Raw genomic sequence first — 14884 nt, forward strand, 5'->3', positions numbered from 1 at the left:
TCTATGGGTTCAGACAGGAGGCATGACCACTATATATAAGCAAGGACAAATATGTTGAAAATTATTATTATGACACTAAAATACCTACTGAGATTTCATATGATATAAGATATGATACCTGTAAAGAATATGATGGTTGTTTCTCTCTGTCCAGTGGTTTTAAAGCATACAGAAACTGGGCGTCCACTCCGAATATCCCCTCCTCATCACCTGTTACCACCAGGTCAGTATAATTCACTGGCAGGCTGTGGAGCTGTATATCATAAATATTAAATATTAGTACATGCTCCTGCTTAACACTGAGTTGTAATCTGTATACAAGCAGACATTTGAGATATTATAATACATAAAGTCTGTTGAAAATACACAGTAAAATGAAGAGGGAATCAGTATGTTTGATATGTTTGTCTTAGTGGCACTTAAACTCTTGTTTTTGTGTTTCTTCTTTCAAAGTCACATGTTCAGTTAAAATAAAACTCAATTACTCTGTTTGGTGAAATGTTGACTAAGACACCTGCACTAGCTACAGTTTATCCCCACTTGTCCCACATGCATTTTTCTTCTTCTTAGCCTGCATCCTGCCATTTAACCTTCCTCTTGTGACAGGTTCGGCACCAACCCATTTTAGGTTTTAAATGCATAAATGAACCACATATAATTTGTGTAGGCTACTGCATCTAGGATTTTTGACTTTGTCAGGAACCTCTATTTCAACAAAATAATACAAAAAAAAAAACATTTTTTCACTACATTATGAAATGCTGTGGTTGAAATTATGATTTTTGTGTTGTTAGGGAGGGTTTTGACCCAGTTATAAAAATATGAATATGAAGCAATAATTAGAGCCGAAACTGAAATCATAAGTGCACTGTCAGTCAACACACTGACAGCCAGCTCCTCTCCCAGTTGTGAGCTTTTGGGGATTCTCATTTTGCCTTGTTATCCAGTATACCTGCACAAAAACAAAACAATCAAAGACAAGCATGTCCACACACATCGAGAGGTATCCTAGACAAAAAAAAGGCCCAGTGGCCCACACCAAAAATATTAAAACCAATATTTTCATGGATAGGGAAGCCTAACAAGGTAACCGAGAGATGAGAAACAAATTGGATGACTGATAATTGTTTTTAGTGTATTTTACAGCTGATTTAAGACATAGGTCAAAACCAACCCGCTAACATAAGAGATGGTAACTGAAAGCTAAAACAAGAGGAAGATTAATTTGGCTCATCATTGCTAGAGCAGTCTTGACAGAGTTGAAACATTTTGGGGTGGATAAGTCGACTCAGGTCATAAAAACCTAAAAGTGTGTCTGATGAGCAAAAATATCTCACCATGATCCAAGCACATACATTTAGAGGCAATGGAGTGTTGAGGCTTATCGTTCATGAAAGTTAAAAGGAGAACAGATAGTATTTCTTACACCAGACCACCAAGTGACATTTGCATTGCTCTGTAAAACTTTCAAACTAGATATTTAATTAGAAGAGAGCTTGCAAGTGTTGTCCATTTTAATGTACCAGCCATTATGAACCACTTTTACCTTGAACAAATCTGGAACAACTATTATAGCCTTTCCATTTCTGTGATAAAATAGGGTTATTATCAGACTCCCCCACTGTGGTAATTACTGTGCAATTCGATGAGTGAAAAAGACGCTGAGGCTGGCACATGAATGTAAAAAAAAAAGTTTCACACAAGATGTAATGACGTCACAATCTGAGCGATTTAAGTGTCAGACACTGGGCTGTTGCTCAATCCAGAGGATGTCTGAATGACACACATGAACAAAGCACCCTTCTTGCAACCCAGCTGGACTGAAGCAGAGGCTGAGTGACGCCTGAAATCCATTGTGAACACTCCAATTATAGTCTGGTGATGACGGCAGCATGTTCATACATCTTCAGTCTCGAGTGCAGATGAGAAAGAAAATAAAAAGACTGATGCCATTCTGTCTTTCTTTCTTGGCTGTGCAGCAATGATGCTCTTTTCACCACGTTCCTCACCACTAAATAGGAATCCTACACGGCCAGGATACTTAAAAACCCACTAGGACATGATCCCGTTAACCTCACTAAGGAGAACAAAGGAATCTGTAGGTCCTTCTGTCCCTCCATACTCATTCCAATTACCTGTCCTCTCATTTCTCCTCAAATATAAAGGCAAGAAAATACATTGAAAACATGTCATTTCATTTTACAAAATAAAAATATAAAAGTACCTTGGCTAAATACCATGGGAAAATACCATTGTAGTTTTCAGGGACACCGATCTTTACATTCGCTCCAGAACATGGTGCAAATGTGTCAAGTATCAGCAACTGCAAAAACAGATATTTAGTGCTTCTTAACAATAACAATCAGCCAGTGTTTATGTCTTTGTAAACAATTAACACTAGATAATAAATGAAAATAAACATCTTACACTGAGAACTATGATGAGCATGATTCGATCCTCTGTCTGTTAAGTCCCTGTAAATATGATAAATTCAAAGGATTTCAAAACACAAAGCCTCAGCAAAACACAATTTCTGTCCTGTTACTGATTCACCACAGTGGAATTTTTTCATACAGACAGATGTCATGGTTTTTAAAAGCACAACAGGATTCACTTAAATGTTAAAGCATTTACAGTATAGTTTTGAGCCACATCTGAGTGATAGTGTGTTAGCAGCGGTACAAAATATGACTGAAGCTATATCTGATTTATATATCTGAAGAAAAAAAAGAAGGTCTTAAATATCTTGTGTCATTCTAGGCTGTAGCTCCCACTGCTGTGTATTGCACAGGTAATGAAAAGTTTTCAGTCGCTATATATGCTATTAACTCTATTGCAGGTTTCTGAAAGTAAAATACAGCGTATGTATTCTTCAGCAACAGCAAATGGTGACAATGATCAAGACAGCAAAAAGTGTCATCGTTTCAGTACAGAAATCATACTCCAATTTTAAGCTAAATCTTTCTTTTGTATCTTACCTTCTCCCAGTGATGTGCGTTCTCCTTCTGCGAGGTGTGAGAAGAGTTTAAATTGTGTGGAAAAATTGCGTACTTGTACTCCTTGGTGGATTAATGGTTAACACTCTCAGATAAACATGCTTAACTACCATGTTTCCTTCCTGTAAAACCAATGGCCAGTGAGGTTCCATTCCACTGATGCGACCGAATGAATATTCATGAGGATATAAACCACTCAAACAAAAGCCATTTTATTCATAGATTCTGCTTTCGGCAATAAATATTTAGCTTTAGAATAATGACAGAAAAATAAATGTATCTGAATTTCATATTTTATTGAAAAATGAATCCAACGTAAACAAAGAATTTCCAAGTCATGTCAAGGTTCACAAGACTAATATAACTTATTGCTTTACTCATACATTCACAACCTGATTTCAGTGTTAAAGGAACAACATAGAATAACAGAGGTTTTCTCTAAGCTCTGACTGGGCCTCAGTAACTTGGCCGAAGCACGAACCTGCGTACCACATTTCAAGTAAGTATGACTACAGAGGGCCTAGTATTGTCATGTTTTACTGTCTTCTAGGATAATGAGATGTATGTTGCATTCAGCATAATTCATGTTACAGTATATACAACAATCCCCTCCAATAATAATAATAATAATAATAATAATAATAATAATAATAAAAATTGTAACCCAACAGTAATTCAATTTTTGCAACTCATCAGAAATAACAAGCCTCTGTGGATTATTTAACATACTGATCATATTATGAGAGCAACATTTTAAGGCAATATGAAAAAAAAAAAGAAATAAAAATCAAAATACATGTTTCCAAAGCTTCATGCAGGTTATCATCATTTCATCATGATATGACTTGAGTAATGTCAGTCATGTTTAATTATTCAAGTCCTCTTTTTGCTTTTGGTTGGTGTCTAAAAAATAAAAATATATTCCTGTACAACTCTATTAGTCCTTTAGGGTTAGTGTTAAAACACACACAGCATCTGGTCTTCAGAGGCCAAAGAAAAAAATGTCCCTCTGTCCCATCTGTTCCTCAGAGAACTGTGAGGTCATGACAGGACTTTGACTTCTGCCTAAAAGCCATCTTCTTGTTTTTGCGTGCAACCATGCGACCCAGAAACCTTTTGGCTTTCTTGCCTATGCTCTCTCTACGCCGGCAGTTGGCCATGCGTCGTGCATTTTCCTCCTTGCTGTCTTTCCTCAAGCGGATCTGTCTGACGATGCCCTCGAATAGGTCCTGCACATTGTGATGAAGAGATGCAGATGTTTCGATGAACTTGCAGTCGAATACTACTGCACATGCGCTCCCCTCTGTAATGCAAATGAACAAAGGAAGATCAGAACATTGAGGAATACCAAAACCTCCATAGCTCCAGAGAGCATAAAGTATAATAGTTTACTGGTCTTAATTTGTAGTGTTTATTTAAAGCCACACTTGTTGAGCTGAAACCTTGTTTTAATTAATTGCAGGCTTTAATAGTTAGATACTCACCATCTACAGACACCTCTCTGGACCGCACCAGGTCACTCTTGTTGCCCACAAGGATTATGGGAATGTTCTCTGACTGCCTGGCTCGGCGCAGCTGAATACGCAGCTCCGATGCCTTCTCAAAGCTTGATTTGTCTGTCACTGAGTAGACGATGATGTAGGCGTCTCCCATCCTCATACACTGCTCCTTCATCCACTGGCTATTATCCTTCAAGAAAGAAATAGAAATGAACTTTAGATACATAATGCTCATGGCCTTCACCAGTCTGTGGCTGATGGCAACCTCACAAATCAATGTAAATGGGCAAACATTGCATAAATAATACATCAATCTTACCTGTTCCCAGATGTCATACAACACGATAGCTGCTTCTTCTTCATCCACCACAATAGATCTGTCATAAGTGTTTCCTGAGAGAGAAAATAGAAATATTACGTTACACAATGTCAGAGTACAGAACAGAGTATCTGTTGTCTGAGTGAATGTGTTCTTGCATTTCACATCTTTTTGAAGTCTACACACAGAGACAGATAACAGCTTGTGATCATTAATCAATGGCCTTTTATATTTTCCCTTCGTGTTATGTTGTTGGATGCGTTTCTAACAGCTGGGTTGCTCAGGGCAGTGATAGTGCCTGACTGAGGATGGAAATAGTAATAATCAATGCATGTATACTCTTGCGTGCAATCATAAGAACCATATATATATATATATATATATATATTTTTTTTTTTTATATATATATATATATATATATATATATATATATATATATATATATATATATATATTTTTTTTTTTTTTTTTTGTTTCATTCTAATACATGAGCCAAACTTGTTTTTCTCCTTACATATAAATTTGCCATGTTTATAAGCTTTATAATTCAGTACATGGCTTTATTTAAAATCCACACATTCATTTATGTTTCTATAAAAATTTATATATTCTAAATATAACTTTGAGATAAAAATGTAACCATCAAAACAGGGAGTTTTTCATGCGTAAAACTGGACCTCATGAGCTACATTTGGTCTACATTGTCTTGTAATAATTAACTTTAGCCAGTCCTCATTATCACATAAATCTTAGACTGTGGACAGGTTGCATGTTGAGTATATGTGGAGGTTACTGAGGTTGATGACTCATCCTCAGCATCACCATTTACCTGCTTCATCGCAGTCGTGACTAGCATCTTCAACTCCTCCAAAGACGCGCGCCAGACTGGACTTGCCAACCCCGTGTTCCCCGAGGAGAACCACCTTGTACACCTGGGACTCCGCTTCGCTGCCAGTGGAGATCACGGAATCGGAGGAGTCTGACGCACAGCTGCCCCGGTGCTGGTCATTCGGGGAGTAGGAGGTGCACCGCAAAAGGTTGGACAACTCGTCCGTCTGGCCGGTCTGTGGCATCGTGGCGCGCAGGTCCCGGTCGTCTACCGGCATGCTCCTCCGGTGAAGGTTGGGCAGATTCATGGGGAAAGGCATGCTTCCTCTCCTCTTGTCCATGTTCCGCAATTTGTCACCCTTGTTCAAAGTCATTGTGCTTGTACCGAGGATCTATGAATCAAAATGCCATGCGTAAATTTCAGATTGTGACAAGAAAAAAAACTAAAAATCTGGATTTAATCTTCATCATGGATGCAGTATAGTATTATAGTATGTATATAAATTACATATCATAATAAAAACAAAATTAACACATCCTTGATTTAGTTATGACAACTTAATCTGTCCAGTTACTAAATTCTTATCACTAAAAAATTGCCAAAAACTTCACGTGTCTTAAATAAAATAACACTTACTCGGTTCTGATAAATAAATCCAACGAAGAGTCCAATAATCCTTAGTTTGGGTGTTGTTGTAGCCGTATGAAAGGTTTTGCTTCAGTCTGATCAGACCTGCTCGTCGGCTTATTTATACTAGACTGAGAGTGACGTAGGCAGGGATTCGCCCCAGAGAGTCACGTCTCGGCTTATTATAGTGGTGCGTAAGGGTAACATCATACAGAGGAGGGGGTGTATGACTGGAAGAGCTGAGGAATCTCCCTTCCGCAATGCCAAATGGAGCTTACTTGTGAGGGGGCGGCCGCAGATGAATCCTTAAAGAGGGAAAGCCCACTTAAAGTGATATCAATATTTAATTTTAATTTAGATGATAATGCCAGAGATGTGAAGGGCGTCCTAGGGGATGCAAAATAAGAAGATATGATCAGGGTGCAATGCACAAGTCAGATGAATGGTTTAATGGAAATATGATCGTTTGTCTGGCTAATATTGATTGGTTTTAAGTTTTGCGGTCAGTTTTCAGCACTGGAGGATCACTGGCGATGTGAGAATTTTGTTTGTGCATCAGGAGTGAGGTTGATCCTTTATGCAATAAACCATTGAAATCTGACATATTAATGCCTCTGTCCACAAATTCTCAAAATGCACTGAAAAATATTGGAGTTGCATCCATTTTTGAGCATATAAAATCAAATCAATAGATATTTATTGACACATTCAGTGTTATTTTTAACACTGAATGTAAGGAGCGAAAATCTCCAAACGCATAAGCACACGTGCGCTCATTTACCATTCTTCCCTTGACGCCCACCATTTTACTGTTTGAAAAAAAAAAAAAAAAAAAAAAAAAAAAAAAAAAGAAAGAAAGAAAGAGAAAGAAAGCAAAATGCACTCACAAAATTCTTATGAATATGCTTTTGTAGTCGTTGCCTAACTATTTTGATCAACCTGCAGGTCTGGCCTTTGTTATTTGGTTTAACCCGTTCATGTTTTACTATAATATCCCAATGTTAAATGTCTCTGCTTTGTTAAATCAGTAGAAATGACAGACTTCAGGCTTAACAACTCAGTGGAGCACTTCAATTCAGGTTCAATTCTAATAATGCACTCTTCTTTTACATGTTAAGTCTACATCTTTATCAATACAAGACCCAAGGCCTCTGCAGCCAGTGTCTCTGTACGGTGTTGCTGCCCCCCTATGGCAGCTCCTGTCATTAAGTGACATCTGATTTCTATGGTCATGATGCTAATGTATATTTTTTCTTAACATTTCATTGTGTTCATGCTAACTTTTCATGTAAAATTATGTAAATTAAAAAACATGAAATAAAACATTGTGATGGGGGAAAATCATAAAAGAAACATTCACGCTGAATAGATCTATTTAGGTTCTTAACAAATTAATAATAATAATAATAATACATTTCATTTATTTATTTATCTATTTCTAAATTACTAAATCAAATGATCACATATTATACTAAACTAAATGTACAGAAATAGAAACTCCTTCTTACAAGAAAAGCCCTTTTTAACCAAGCTAAACTATATCTGTCAGACCTCACAATATCATGTAATCCCAACACAACACTTTTTGCAAAGAACAGAGTTACATTTAGGTTCTTACAAATCTGAAAGTATATACTGAAAGGTAAACACTTGTCACGACAGAGTCCTTAACCTATGGTGACCATAAACCATCGTTTTAAGGCTTTTCCCACATTTTCTTGGAACAATGGTGCCATCTAGTGTTGGTCTTATAGAAAGATTGTAATCAAGAACATGTCATTAACAAAAGGCATGGAAACCATGGGTTGAAACATATTACCTACTTATCCATATAGCTGTGACAGTGTTTGTTATATAGTTCCATAGATGTTCAAGTTCAGTTTGCTGTGCATCAATTGCATCCATGTGTCTCCCCCTACTCCCCTCCCTTGCTCCCCTTCTCCCCCAGTCTCTCCTTCTCTCTTTTTCTCCTCCTTTACCCTCTCTCTTTAACCCCAGCTGGTCAAGGCAGATGGCCATCCTCCAGGAGTCAGGGTCTGCTTGAGGTTTCTGCCTGTTAGAAGGAAGTTTTTCCTCTCCACTGTCACCAGTCACAAGTGTTTGATCCTGGAGGATGCCGTTGGGTTTCTGTAAATTAACTTGAGAGCCTGGTTTTGACTAGCTCTACATGTAAAGTGTCATGACATGACTTTTGTTATAATTTGGCTCTACATAAATAAAATTTGATTGACTGAATGATTGACCATATTACCCCACCATCATCTCCATATTTTATGCATTTTTATAAAAAACAAGTTGAAAAATGCATTAAAGTTCAACCAGACTGTCATCACTTCCAGAAACTCAGTAGATACTAAATAAAAACCAAACTCATCAGCAGTTGTTGAACCTTCTTCTTTCTACAGGTTGCTCAGACGTATGCATTGTCCTGCATCTCTGTTTTTTACCTGTACAATATGATGGATCCACAATGGTTCACACTTCAGATCAGAGGAAATCCTACTATTTTACAGTTTCAGTTGCGAATAAACTTTCAGGATTCTGAATATAATTATTTTTTCATTGAAATGCTCTCAATGATTCAGAATTAGGTGAGTAAACAAAACCAGCGTCAGTTCCATGTTGGTGGAAAAGGGGGGGATTAGTGCTGGTGCTTTAAGATAAGACTGCTGGAGGACCTCCCATGATGCACTGAGAATTTCTGAATATCTCTCCTGTCTTGTCCTGCAGTTTGTATTTCATTTATCTCCTCTCTTCTTGTAAACTATATTTCAACAGAAATCCTTGGTTCTAGAAATATATTTCTAATGTGTGGCTATTGGTCCCACCTGCACATGGGCTTGACATTTTCTATGTTCACATAGGACAGTGGTTCTCAATCTTTTTCTGTCGGGCCCCCTTTGGAGCACGAAAAATCTCCAAGCCCCCCTCAACCCCAACAACATTGTACCTGTGGTGCAATTATTACTTTTATTGAAAGAAACATCAATATCGTAAAAATATCGTAAAAATACCAGTGTGTACAAATTAATGATACGATGTCAGCACTGAGAAGGATTACATGCGGTGTACCACAAGGATCAGTGATTGGTCCAAAACTGTTTATTCTTTATATCAATGACATCTGCAATGTAACAGATTTTTTTAGATATGTAATATTTGCTGATGATACCAATTTATTTTGCTCTGGAAAGAATTTAAAGGAACTTCTGTGTAGTGTAGAAATGGAGCTGGAAAATCTTAAGACTTGGTTTGATGTCAATAAATTATCTTTAAACATTAAGAAAACAAAATTTATGGTTTTTGGGAATCTAAATGCAAGTGATTGTAATGTTAAATTAAAAATTTGTAATGTTGATATTGAAAGAGTTTCTGAGACTAAATTCCTTGGAGTTGTCGTTGATCAAAAGCTAACATGGAAACAACACACTGAATACATTAAAGGGAAAATCTCAAAATCACTTGCAATCCTGTATAAATCTAGAAATGTGTTGAACTCCAAGGCCTTGCATTTAATCTATTACTCATTGATTGTTCCCTATATAACTTACTGTGTGGAATTGTGGGGATCCACCTTCAAAACCACTATAAATTCAATAATAAAACTGCAAAAACGAGCTATACGTATTATCAATAAGGCTGATTATTATGCTCACACGGAGCCACTTTTTCTAAATTCTTATGTGATGAAATTTTATGATCTCTTTTATTATAAAATAATGCAAGTTATGTTCAGAGCAAAATCAAAAATGCTCCCTGACCCAATACAGAGGTTCTTTTCAATTCAGGACATTCCATATAATCTCAGAGGTGTTTGCAAATTTACTGTACAAAAAGCTAAAAAAGGTATGAAAAGGAGATGTGTGTCCATTATTGGAGTTAAATTTTGGAATGATGCCAACATAAATTTAAAAACATGTAATTCTTTTTTGGTTTTTAAGAAAATGGTTTGTAAAGCTATTTTTGAAGCTTATAAATGCGATTAATTATCTGTTGTTGTTGTTTCTTTGGAGGTTGGTAGCCTAAAAAGTTGTAATATAGGATAGGCCTTGATAAGCAGTCTGCTTCTGCCTATTCCTTTTCAGTCATTATTCAACACAAGATTCTTGATTTTGTGATTCTGTGATTCTTTTTCTTTCCTTTGCATGAAATGTCAATACTGTGTACAATATTTGGTGTTGTCATGACTGAATAAACTACTACTACTACTACTACTACTACTACTACTACTTTTTGCTTTTCCTTGAATAATTTGTTGGGCAAATTAAAAATAACATAGATTTTTGATTGAACAGTACAAATTAACTCAACAAGACTGCTCCCTGAGACATTATTTTTCAAAATAAAAATAGGAAATGTGTAATTAACTTACAACTATGACAATAAGGTAATTTTTTTTTTTTTAGAGCAACCAACACATTTTGGTTACAAAGATGAACATTTTAACAATATCAGCGGCTGCAATGAGCCCGTTTATGTTGCACATCTCAGAACATCAAAGTGCAAACTGTACAAACTGTGCAAAAACAGAAACACTGCACATTTTTCTTTTCCAGTCAAATTCTTGTCCACTCTCCAAACCTAAACTCTAGTCTAGTGACAGATCACCATGGCAGTAGATTTGTTTGTTGTATGTCCCTAAAATGAGTCCACGGTGCTCCAGCGTTAATACATTAGTTCCACCTGCTGTTCTAACCTGAAGAAAAAATAAGCACCTAGGAAGGATCCCCTGGCCCCCCTGGCAAGCCTTCGCGCCCCCCAGGGGGGCCCGCCCCACTTTATGAGAAACACTGACATTGGGACAGCAGTATTTAATCAGTTATTCATAGACCACCTCTGCTTTATGAACAGAACAAATTACTACAGTTTAAATGAAGCTAATAATAAATTTTGCTAAGAATGTAAGATTTACGGGGCTGTAGTTGTAAATTAGTACCCTTGGGCTGCAGTGAATTTTGTGAGGATATATTAATTTGAACAAATGACCTCTAGGGGGGAGTATGGAAGTAGCAATAAACCTACAGCTGAAGGAAATGCTCCTTTTGGACTCAAATTGTATTTGCATTATAAACCGATTTAGTTTTATTTACTACATATAAGCTAATATGATAATAAAACAACATAAATAAGCGGATTTTTTTTATCATATCTCCACGAATTTAGTGAATAGAAAACATGGATATTGACGCATCAGGAAACCGGAAGTGAGCCGTGTCATTATTGCCCATGCGCAAACCTCTCGTGTGTTCGACCTTTACTACAAACCGGTGAGTGCTAGCCCTAACCTCCTCCGCTCTTATTGTACGTGTCGCTGTAAAATATACTTATTTGTCGCTTCTGTGTAATTGTACATCTTTGTAACTCAGTGAACTACAACACTATTCAGCTCTAGTGGTTCGTCAATTGGCTTATTTTCAGCCATGTTGTTTGGTTTGTAGCGGATTTTGACCTTACTTGTGTGTCCGCTGTTAACTTTGTACACTCTATACTTGTGCAGTTCGGTCACACTATACCAACAACTAACTAAAGCCTTGTTCACGTATTGCTTTTGCAGACACTGAATCGTCATCTGTTTGGTTGACCTGATCACCACGTCTTCGTAATGTATGCCTGTGCTAAGTTTGTCTCCACGCCCTCTCTGGTGAGTCTGGATGAATGGAAGCAGATAACACGTTTACTTTCTTTGACAGTCTGCTAACTGCACCTAAATCCACGATTCAAACACAAAAGCAGCAAATTGCTACATTCAAATGTTTGCTCAAGAGTCAGTAGGTATATTATGGCCCAGTCACAATTGGATTTGGACATGTATGCAGCCGTCTTTGACCCCATGCTAAAGTTAGCTTAGTGCCCACACCTGCAAGGACGTCCTATTGGTTAACTTTATCAGTGCTAAATCGTCGTGTGCAAAAGGGTTGTCCACCTATTGGGGCCAGTTTGCACTGCTGATTTGGACTTGCAGAACATATTATAGTAGGTTGAGGAATAAGTTAGCATGCATATATAATCGAAATGAATATCAGCACTGTGTAGTAACATTGATGCCTAATATTTAATAACATTGACCCTAATCCTAATGCACTATTATATCCTTATAACTGTATCCTTTTTTATATTGCCTGAATAGTTTCTGTTTTTTGAAGGTCAACATGCAGCCATGATAAGGTCTGTTTCTTGTGATTTCTTTTGATGTAGGTCCGTGCTGGATCTCGGGCACTGTACAGACCACTTTCAGCAGCAGTAGTGTCTGATGCCAGGAAAACAGAGGTGAGCAAGACCTAAAGCAGGGTTAATGTTAGCTGGGGATTTGGAGAATTGTAATGTATTTCAAATGATTTTGTTTATTGTCAGAGCAGATGCCAGAGGAATGTAGTTACATTTGCCATAAAAATGAAAATCTTGGTCAAACACATAATCTCCAACACAGAATGACATTTAAATTCCTTTAAGCATATGTTAGGCTTAAAGGAATTATCCTGAAGTGGTGGGATTACACAGCAGGCATCTCTTGGAAAGTTTAAGTTTTAATTACCAAAATAAGCTTAAGAAGTTCTTAAAATGTTAAAAATAAAGGAAACTGCTCAAATTTGTACTTTTAACTTTTAATTCTTAAACAGAAAGCAGAGTAGCTCAGTGCACCACATTGTGGTGACTACAGCTGTGTCACAGTCAGAGTACCTAATATTTAGGTCTATTTTATGGAATTAAAAAAGTCAATATGACCGTGATTGTAAAATTGCTGAATATTGGCTCTGATACTCAGCCTGGTTGATAATCATTTGACCTCTTCTTTCAAGCTTTATTTAAATACAGATTAAAATGTAATCGGTATATGAACCATATTTAAATACTGTGGGAGGTAGCTTGCATGTTTGAAAGATTAAAAATTGATGTGTAAAATGGCATTTTCATTTTAGTTTTAAGACTCATTGATTACAGTTGACAGTATTGAGCTACATACATAAATGCACAGAAATTTTACATAAAAACTGAGGTATGAACATATCTTTACTTAAATTGTTTTGTTAATGTGGGTTGCTGTTTGAAATAAACCTACCACATACATTACATGTATCACAGTGTATACTGTTTTCTTATTTCTCTATTTTGTATGACTTATACCTTTCCAGTCTGGTTTTTAACTAAGCAATTTAATCAATGGGCTGACAAATATGTTTTAGCGATTCTAAATAGTTTTATACTAACTCTATTTTTTTAAATTTTAGACTGCCTCACTGCTGGCACCACAGAGTCTCCTAGCCTCCCAACAGCAGGTGGCAGTGCGGGGATTCCAGACTAGTGCTGTGAGCCGTGACATTGATACTGCTGCAAAGTTCATTGGAGCAGGAGCTGCTACTGTGGGAGTGGCTGGATCTGGAGCTGGTATCGGGACAGTGTTTGGTAGCCTTATTATTGGATATGCAAGGTAATTTAACAGATCACCAAATCTGTCATTTTAGGCCATTTTGGCCAAGACTGAGTGTTGTACAGAATTATTTGGGCTTACCAAGTCTTACAAAGTGAATCTCGCAAGCCAATGGGATTGCTTGTAGAGGTGTCTCAGCAATGGCTCTACGCACAGCCTCACTACTTCCTGAGCCTCAAGTGGGTCCTTTATTTCCTGTCTTTCATTATTGGACACACTGATTAATCCAGGTGTGCCTGATTAATCAGTAGTCACAACAAGAAGTAGCAGACACACCTGGATTAATCAGTGTGTCAATAATGAAAGTCAGGAAATAAAGACCCACCTGACGTTCATTAAGTAGTGAGGCTGTGCATAGAGCCCATTGTACATTTAACGCCTAATACCTTCAACTTATCTCTGTCATTTCTTTGTCTCCACAGGAACCCCTCTCTGAAGCAGCAGCTGTTCTCTTACGCCATCCTTGGCTTTGCCCTCTCTGAGGCTATGGGTCTCTTCTGTCTGATGGTTGCTTTCCTTATTCTGTTTGCCATGTAAACCATTTGGTATGGGCTCTGTAGAGATACATGATGAGATATTGTTAGCAAGAATTATCGGATCGAAATATCAATGAATGTTAGCTTAATGTCTTGCTTATTCACTGGTGTTTCGTAAAAGATTGTGAACCCACAGATGTATAAAACTATGGCAAACCAACCTCATTTTAATGGGTGTTCTGCCATTATATTGTATATTTAATCAAATGTTTTTGTTAACAGACATGCAACCATTGACAGAAATAAAACATGTAATTCATAATGTGTGCCTGTATGTGTCATTATTTTCTGATTGACTTTAAATGGCAGTGTTTCATTACCTGACAAAAGAGAGAAAAAGATGATTTTTTTTCTCTCCTCCTCTTGTCAAGATTCAAAATGTATTTTTCTCAAGTTGCAAATACATAGTTATTTTTTCCTTTCAATTTCTAGTCTCCTTTACTGATTATAGCTAATGTAGATATTGTTTGGTTAGCAAGACAGAAGTTAGCCATATTCATGACGTCTATAAAAGTGAATGAAGAGGTCAGTCTCAGCGGGTTTTTGACCCCTGCCATAGGGCCGAAAGTGTAAACCATGCTTGGGTTAAAAAAATCATTAAAGACGGTCTTTCAGTGGACTTGGTTTACTCTAAAAGCACCATCTTCAACAA

General features: G+C 37.0%; 3 protein-coding genes across 4 annotated transcripts in view; 1 reads left to right on the forward strand and 2 right to left on the reverse strand.

Moving 5' to 3' along the window:
- cdh16 (cadherin 16, KSP-cadherin) overlaps positions 1 to 3000 on the reverse strand; it is a 37143-nt gene extending 34143 nt beyond the window's left edge. The window contains 3 exon segments of the mRNA XM_030160838.1: positions 2225 to 2323; positions 2428 to 2474; positions 2979 to 3000. Coding sequence (XP_030016698.1) covers positions 2225 to 2323; positions 2428 to 2448 — 120 coding nt within the window. The 5' untranslated portion in view covers positions 2449 to 2474; positions 2979 to 3000.
- Positions 3001 to 3274: 274 nt separating this feature from the next.
- rrad (Ras-related associated with diabetes) lies at positions 3275 to 6405 on the reverse strand. The gene is made up of 5 exons (XM_030130997.1): positions 6280 to 6405; positions 5644 to 6034; positions 4815 to 4888; positions 4481 to 4685; positions 3275 to 4299 (listed from the first exon to the last, which is right to left on the reverse strand). The coding sequence occupies exons 2-5, from the start codon at positions 6014 to 6016 to the stop codon at positions 4022 to 4024; spliced, it is 930 nt and encodes a 309-aa protein (XP_029986857.1). The 5' UTR covers positions 6017 to 6034; positions 6280 to 6405; the 3' UTR covers positions 3275 to 4021.
- A 5055-nt stretch (positions 6406 to 11460) lies between these two features.
- On the forward strand, positions 11461 to 14498 carry LOC115417048 (ATP synthase F(0) complex subunit C3, mitochondrial-like). Of its 2 annotated transcripts, none has more exons than XM_030130991.1 (5): positions 11461 to 11537; positions 11825 to 11911; positions 12466 to 12537; positions 13497 to 13696; positions 14119 to 14498. In XM_030130991.1, exons 2-5 carry the CDS (start codon positions 11873 to 11875, stop codon positions 14231 to 14233), a joined length of 426 nt encoding a protein of 141 aa, XP_029986851.1. In that variant the 5' UTR covers positions 11461 to 11537; positions 11825 to 11872; the 3' UTR covers positions 14234 to 14498. The 2 variants fall into 2 exon arrangements, with proteins under 2 accessions (XP_029986851.1, XP_029986852.1); XM_030130992.1 differs by lacking the exon at positions 11461 to 11537 and adding an exon at positions 11544 to 11664.
- Positions 14499 to 14884: the final 386 nt, after the last annotated feature.

The sequence above is a fragment of the Sphaeramia orbicularis genome, chromosome 3 (assembly GCF_902148855.1).
Source record: "Sphaeramia orbicularis chromosome 3, fSphaOr1.1, whole genome shotgun sequence".
Lineage (NCBI taxonomy): Eukaryota > Metazoa > Chordata > Actinopteri > Kurtiformes > Apogonidae > Sphaeramia > Sphaeramia orbicularis.